The sequence below is a fragment of the Nannospalax galili genome, unplaced genomic scaffold (assembly GCF_000622305.1).
Source record: "Nannospalax galili isolate Female #2095 unplaced genomic scaffold, S.galili_v1.0 scaffold867, whole genome shotgun sequence".
NCBI classification, from domain to species: Eukaryota; Metazoa; Chordata; class Mammalia; order Rodentia; family Spalacidae; genus Nannospalax; species Nannospalax galili.
In genome coordinates this window covers 477,853-485,371 of record NW_008355797.1, presented here as the reverse complement: position 1 = coordinate 485,371, position 7,519 = coordinate 477,853, and the positions used below count along the sequence as shown (strand labels likewise).

Genomic DNA, 7,519 nt, shown 5'->3' with positions numbered 1-7,519 from the left:
ACCCTGTCTCAAAAAAAGACAACAACAACTCCACCCCCCAAAAAAAAACTGTGTCCTCCCTCCCCAGGACCAAGACACTGTTTAGGTGCTCAGATCAGACACATCTTTCCCTAGCATGGTGCCCACTCCACGGTACTTACACGTTTTTAACAACACCTTCCTTACAGCTTCTTGGTACTTTTTGTGGCTATTCTGGTGCATGGAATAGTTCCCATCTTCTGAAGTAATTGGGGGAAGCCTAGTGGACAATGGCTCCATCTGGTCTGAAATGAAAACAGACTCATTCTGAATACTTGGCAAATATACTACAGGTATCTTTCTTACCCCCTGATATTAAATTTTCAGATTCCAAGAGTCAAATTATCCTGCCTGTGATAGAGGGGAAAGAGGGAGAACCCAGTGGTCACAAGAATTCCCTCACCACCCCTCTCTGAATCTTAGATTTTTGAGTGGCCTCCTGCTGGACTCTAGACACTGGACAGATATTTAGGTTCAATGCAGGTGAAAATGGTTCTTATCTGGGTGTACACTTTCCTGAGATTGGCATGTTTATAGAACTTCAAATGGTCTTTGAAGGGGAAGCTGTGTTGTTAAGTCCTGAAAGATAAGCAATTCATGGGCCAGAGCAGGTAACAGGATGGCAGGCACATTAGAAGCATTAGAGGGTATCAGAGAACTTTCTGTTGATTTGGAACCTGGACTGCCGGGTGATGTGGAAGGGAAGGGGATGGGGCTAGAAAGGCAGTGAGATGGGCACAGGGCAGTCATCATGTTTGGGAATCGTCTCTTACAGAGCAGAACCTGTATCTCACAGGTGAGGTAGGAAAGACCTGATCTCCCTCAACCAGCCTCTCAAAGGTTAATTAAACACATCTAGTCCAGATTTTGAACCAAAAATGATGTTATAAGGAAGTAGTGTTCCTATGGAGCCTTTTTGCTAGCGATGGGCACTGGGGGCAGAGATGTCTTGTTCCTCATAGCACTATATGGGGCTATGACCTTGGTGGCAGCAGTGGCCACCATATGTCGAATGCAGAGGTGTCTGTGCCAGACCAGGTCTGTGGAGTGATTCCAAGCATTGGTTCTGCTTACCATCTACCAAACTCAGTTCCCCATCCCTCCTGCAGCTCTTCTGTTCCCCAACGTTGTGTTAACATAAACATGTTTTGCTTAAATAGGTTAGATTTGGCTTGCATCACGGAATCTTTTTTGCTTTTATTTTTTTTTTGGTCTTTTTGAGACAGGATCTCCTTGTAGACCAGGCTGGCCTTGAACTTACAGAGATCTGCCTGCCTCTGCCTCCCAAGTGCTGGGATTAAAGGGCACGTGCCACCATACCTGGCTGCATCTCGGAATCTTGAATAAGAGTGGATTGTGAATTTAAAAAAATTATTTTTATTTATTATTTTATGTGTATGCATGTATTACCTGCATACATGTAAGTGCACCCATGTTGTACAATGTCCACAGAGGTCAAAAGAGGACATTGGATCTCCTGGAACTGGAATTATGAACGGTTGTTAGCCACCATGTGGGTGCTGAGAATGGAACCTGGGTCCTCTGCAAGAACAGCCAGTGTCCTTAACCACTGAGCCATCTCTCTAGCCCCCTGATTGTGAAATTTTAAGATGTAGAAGAACATGGCTTGGTCAGGGAGTAAGAATAAGGTTGTCTAGGGTGCTCCAAGATTCCTCTTGGGAGTTCCATCCATTTCATCATCCAAGCAACAAAGAGGCTAGGCCCCTAGTTCTGGCTCCTCTAGCCAGGCTCTGGTGCTGAATAAATTTTTTTTTTCAGACAAGGTCTCCCTGTAGCCCCAGCTGATCTGGAACTCACTATGCAGACTTGGCAGGCCTTGAACTCACAGTGATCTGCCTGCCTCAGCCTCCTGAATGCTGGGATTAAAGGCGTACACCATCACACCTTGCTGCTAGTTACTTTGCCCCACTGCCTTAGATTTCAATCTTGCTTATTAGTGCTTATCAGGAACTAGATCATCATTTGCCTTTTTCTCTGGAAATTGTTGAAGATTAGTGACTCATCTCCGTGGAGGGTGAGGGTATCGCTTCTGTTGCACAGCTATTTTCTAGCTCCTGCATTTTCCTCTTCTTCCCTGCTTGACCTCACTCATTCGTCATCTCTTTTTGCCCTCAAAAGGAAATCTCTAACATTCTATAACCGAGATGACAAGGCCAGAGTAAGGCACAATCTGAACCTCCTCTCTGTGAAATGAGGACTTAAGAAGGATTGGCAGTCCTGAGAGCTTTGCCAGAGTGCAGTTCTGGGAGCTGGGAATGACCCAGGGGCTGATCTGTACTTTATCAGATTCCAGCCATGAGGGGCCATTTCCTGGAAGCAGTATCATTTGAAGTCTGGTTGTTCAGCCTTGGGCCAGGTAAGGGTGGCGAGCTGTCCATGGACAAATAGCTTTAGATGGAAGAGAAGTAATGATCTTTCTTGTGGACGATGCGATCTAGACAGAGTAAATTATTGATCTAAATGCAGGTAACAAGAGCTCTATCTGGTCCTTAGGCATGAGACTGTTCTTTTTTTTTTTTTAATTATTTTTATTTTATGTGTATGCGTGTATTGCCTGCATGCAGGTAGTGCACCCATGTCGTGCGATGCCTGCGGAGGACAGAAGAGGCTGTCAGATCCCCTGGAACTGGAGTTGCTAGCTGCCATGTGGGGGTGCTGGGATTCAAACCCGGGTCTTCTGCAAGACTTATCAGTGTTCTTAACTGCTGAGCCATCTCTCCAGCTCTCAAGACTACTTGTTCTTAAGGTACAGCCAGATGATTTCTGTTATTTCAGTGTCCAAGCAGCAGGCTTTCTGCTCCCCATATGGTGGGCACTATGTGTCTGGATGTATGCTGGACAGTATTACCCACTTTGATGCCTGCCACCCAAATCGAGCATATACTTTGCTCCAAGAGTTTTTGTTTGTTTGTTGTTTTTCTTATCGCCAAGCCAGGACATAGTCTTGGTAACATATAGCTTTCCCAAACCGCCAAGGTTTAGAAGCATCTGCAAGATGGCTGGAGAGATGGCTCTGAGGTTAAGAGCTGGCTGCTCTTGCAGAGGATTGGGGTTTGGTTCCCAGCACCCACATGGTGGATAACAGTGATCCATAACTCCAGTTCCAGGGCATCTGACACCCTCTTCTGGCCTTTACAGGGATAGCATGCATATGGTCCACTTACATACATGCAGGCAAAGCACTCTTACACATAGCTGGGTGTGTTGGGGAATGCCTTTAATCCCAGTACTCGGGAGGCAGAGGCAGGCAGATCTCTGTGAGTTCCAGGCCAGCCTGGTCTACATAGTGAGTCTCAGGTCATCTAGGGCTACAGGGAGACCCTGTCTCAAAACAAAACAACCAAACCACTCATACACATAAATAAATAAACATTTTAAAAAAGAATGTTTGTTTGAGGGAACTGACACTGATTCTACCCACTCCACAGCTATCAAAGTCCCTGAAAACAAATCCTGAGTCCATCACTCTGGAGTCCAGCCTTAGCAGACAAAAGAAAAATGAGGAGGAACCCAATAGAGGGATGCTTTAGGAAGCTCTCATCAGGAAATTCCAACGGACTCTGATATGAATATTTGAAATTTTCCCTGTTCTGACCTTTTTCTGGTTCCCTGTCTAGAACTTGTAATGCTAACCACTCTTGACTTTACTTCTCCTTCAGATCTCCCAGGCACCAGTCAAGGACTTTCTTTTCTCCCTACAGTTAAGAGCTATGCAATTTGGGAGTCTTTTAGATAGACCCATTGAAGGGGTACCCCAATTGCCTCACTCTGCATCCCTGTTCAGCATGGAAGAAGCCAGAGTAGTTTGCGTCCTAATTCCCCATCAGCAATTTGGGTAACCTCTTCAGAGGATGATGTGATAAGAATAGGAGGTAGGAATTGGCTAGGCGGTTAGGGTAAAAAGACCCCAAAGAAAAGTGGCCAGTTTCTGGATAAAAGTCAAAATGTCCTTGGGCCTCTTAGCAACATACTCCATTCCAAAGGCCAAAAATATCAAAAGTACTTGTGAGCTCTTATCTAATCCCTAAAAGATTTTAGAGTTACCTCTTCAGAGGCAGGGAATGTTAGAGTAGCAAAAAGCCCCATTTAAAAAAAAAGAATGAATACATGAAGTTGTCAGGAAAAAGTGATGGGGAGATATGGGAGGGGTTGGAGGGGAAGGAGTAGGCGTGGAGTTCATCAAAACACCTTATATGCGTGTATGAAATTCTCAATAAAAATTTTAAGTTATAAACAATAAAAAGAATGCTGTGGGAGTGTGAGGACCAGAGTTTAGAACCCCACTCCCAAGTAAAGGCTGGGTATGGTCCCATGGCCACTGGTAACTTCATCACTGAGGAGGGCAGAGGCAGGAAGATCACTGACACAGGTTGACTGCAAGCCTAGTCAAAAAATGTGAGCTTCAATGCAGTGAGACCCTGCCTCAAAGGAACAAGGCAGAGTGGGATAGGATACCCACCACTCTCCCCTGGCCCCTATGTGTGCACAGGCATGCTCACCCACACACATGTGCACATACACCACACAGGTTTGTTTTTTTTTTTTTTTAATTGAAAGATGACTCCTGTCTAGGAGGTCATATCAAATGATGGAACTAACTCCTTGAAGTTGGTCTGGGTATTAAGAGGAGTGGGATGAGGTCTATTTGGAGGCTATCTTGCACTTACTATCTTCCCTGATACAGAGGAATTATGTGTGCTTTGGGAGGAAGCAGATAGACACATGAGCCCAGGGAAGCAGCTCCTCGGGGAATGTTTGGCATATGGGGACAATTCTTTGTGTTCATATTCAAAAATATCCTCTTTGTAGTGGTGCTTGCTGATTCTGAACATGAGACAGCAGATGGGCCATGAGACAGACAGCAGGTGGACTTGGTGCTGGCTGCAAACTGCTTAGGTAAAGTGGATTTTCTAGATAGAGATAACTAATATGTGATGTGCCCAGCCCAACTCTATAAATTTGATGCCAATGTTATTTTACGAAGGGAAGACAGAGACCCAGAGAAGTTTAGTAATTCGCCCAAGGTCACATAACTCACGTGTGACAGAAACATGAGTTTAACCCCAGTAGCTTGGCTCCAGGGATGTGCTGATACACCATTTGTCTCAAAATAACCTCATCAAGGATTCTAGGAATGATCAAGGACTTGATTCTTCAACCCCATAATGAATGTATACAGCTGATCAGGAGTCTCACCAAGGGTGTCTGCTCACCTGGAATAGCCTTGTGTCAGGAAGGGACATGACCACTGGAGGTGAGGCTAGTCTAGAGGCTTTGGCGGTGTGGCTCTAAGTAGCATAGAAATCACCCTATCCAGTTTCACTGGGGTCAAATATGGTGGCCGACAGCAGTTGCGATATGCATAGGTTGTTTGCAAGGCGTAGTTCTAGTGTTTCGGTAGTAGTTTGACTTGGCCAAAGCAGCGTTTTGGCCACCTTGTTCTTGGCTGAACTGTGCCATCCCACCCTCTTGTTTGAACAACCAGGACTACAGTGCCCTCTGCTGGAGCCTAAAAGTGGCATCTGTCTTCTAGTAAGTGGGTCACCACCCAAGCAGTACAGAGAGGCCAGGAGGCCTAGGAGATTGAGCAGAGGACTTTGCAGCCAGGACTGAAAACCACCTCTGTGCGTGCGTGTGTGTGTGTGTGTGTGTGTGTGTGTGTGTCTGTGGACAACTTTGGGTGTCAGTCCTCACCTTCCACCTTGTTTGAGATGGGATCTCTCTTGTTCACTGTTCTATCTGCTGGGCTGGCTGCACCGTGAGCTACTAAAGATTCTGGGTGTCAGTCCTCACCTTCCACCTTGTTTGAGATGGGATCTCTCTTGTTCTATCTGCTGGGCTGGCTGCACCGTGAGCTACTAAAGATTTTCCTGACTCCAGCTTAGGGGTGTGCTGGGAGCATGTGCTGCTGCACTGACTTTTGTGTGGCTCTGGGGATTGGAATTCAGGTTGTTAGCTTATCCCTGCAAATGCTTTGCTCACTGAGCCATTTCTCCAGGCCAGGACACCACCCCTGTGTCCTCTGATAGGATCCGGAAAATAAGAACACAGGAAAGTATTCAGCTTTTACTAAAGTCTCTAGGGCAAGACTTTTTTTTTTTAAAGATAGGGTCTCACTATCTATGTAGCTCTGGCTGACCTGGAACTCATTATGTAGACCAGGCTTGCCTTGAACTCAGAGGTCTGCCTGCCTCTGCCTCCCAAGTGCTGGGGTTAAAGGTGTGCACCACCCTGCCCAGCAGGGCTAGCCTTTCTTGAAAGAAATGTCGTTGGGAATGGAAGTGAGAGCAGCTCTGAGGATCTGCTGAGTTCACAGGGAAGGGGGATGATAAAGGCAGCCGTGAAGGAAGCCGAGTGGAGGGTCTTTGGATGTGCAAAACCTGGAGGGCAGTCACTGGAGAGACTGAGACAGAAGTCATTTGTGTCATCTCTCCTATGTACCTGCCCCCGTCTAAGACTTCTGTGTCCTGGGTGGCTGCACTTTTATTCTGGTAAAATCTAGACTGAGCTAGAATCCCAGATAGCAAGGAAAGGGAGCCACCCCAGCAAAGAGCTAGATAGAAGGAATTTGTCTGAAATCAAGACAGGAGGACCAAGAGGTATGCACATACGCAGTCAAGACCTGGTCCCAAAGCAGGTGAGACAGATTTAACAAAGAAAAGGATAGCGATCTAGATAAGGCTTGGTGGAGCAGAGGGGAAGGGTTAGGCACTGAAGAGATGTGGGCATGAGGTTCTGAACAAACTGGAAGCTGGACTAAACTTTTTTTTTTTGCTGTTTCCTATATTTTTTTAATATTATTTTAAAGAAGCATGTCATTACAGCTTTAACATGCCCAATAACAGTTTCCAGAGCAAAGATACAGCTCCTTCAAAAGTGGCTATAAAATTCTAGGTTTGCTGTTGAATCAATACAATTATACAATATTGAACTCAGTATAAGCCCTGTAAGACGTAAAATTGAATGAGTTTTCAATGGAGGTCTCCATTTCATTCTAAAATATACTGTTTCTTACAGAAAGACGCATTATTTTTGCTACTAAGACTGAGATGTTGGCGCATGTGTCTCTTATCTGTATGTATCTGATTATTACTAGTCATAATCGTTTGCACTCAGATCCTTGGCACCTGTGTATGTCTATAAAGTCGTCGGGGAGATTTCAATGGTAATGTTTATCACCTCTACTAATCAGCATGATGTAAACTTGTATGCTTCCTCCTCAAATATAATAAATTTTTTTAATTTGTTGATTTTTTTTTCTGTGCATGTATGTCACATAGAACATCCCAAACCATCTTATTCAACTATAAACCCACTTCCCATGTGGCACCCTCCCATAGCCTCCGTCCCCCTACTAGAGCCCTTATACTCTGTTATCCCTGCTACTGTCCAATGTGATGTTGGCACCCCCAGCCATTCCCCACTACTTGCCCTTCTGGTGAATCTAGTCAGCCTATCTAGAGGTCTTTGTTTTAGGAAG

The 7,519-nt window shown here is 45.3% G+C and overlaps 1 protein-coding gene across 1 annotated transcript in view; it reads right to left on the bottom strand.

Moving 5' to 3' along the window:
* Positions 1-7,519, bottom strand: part of Tex49 (testis expressed 49) — a 34,374-nt gene that overhangs the window by 4,719 nt on the left and 22,136 nt on the right. The window contains exon 2 of the mRNA XM_029556415.1: positions 141-263. Within this exon, the coding sequence (XP_029412275.1) occupies positions 141-263 (123 nt within the window). The remainder of the gene's footprint in view (positions 1-140; positions 264-7,519) is intronic.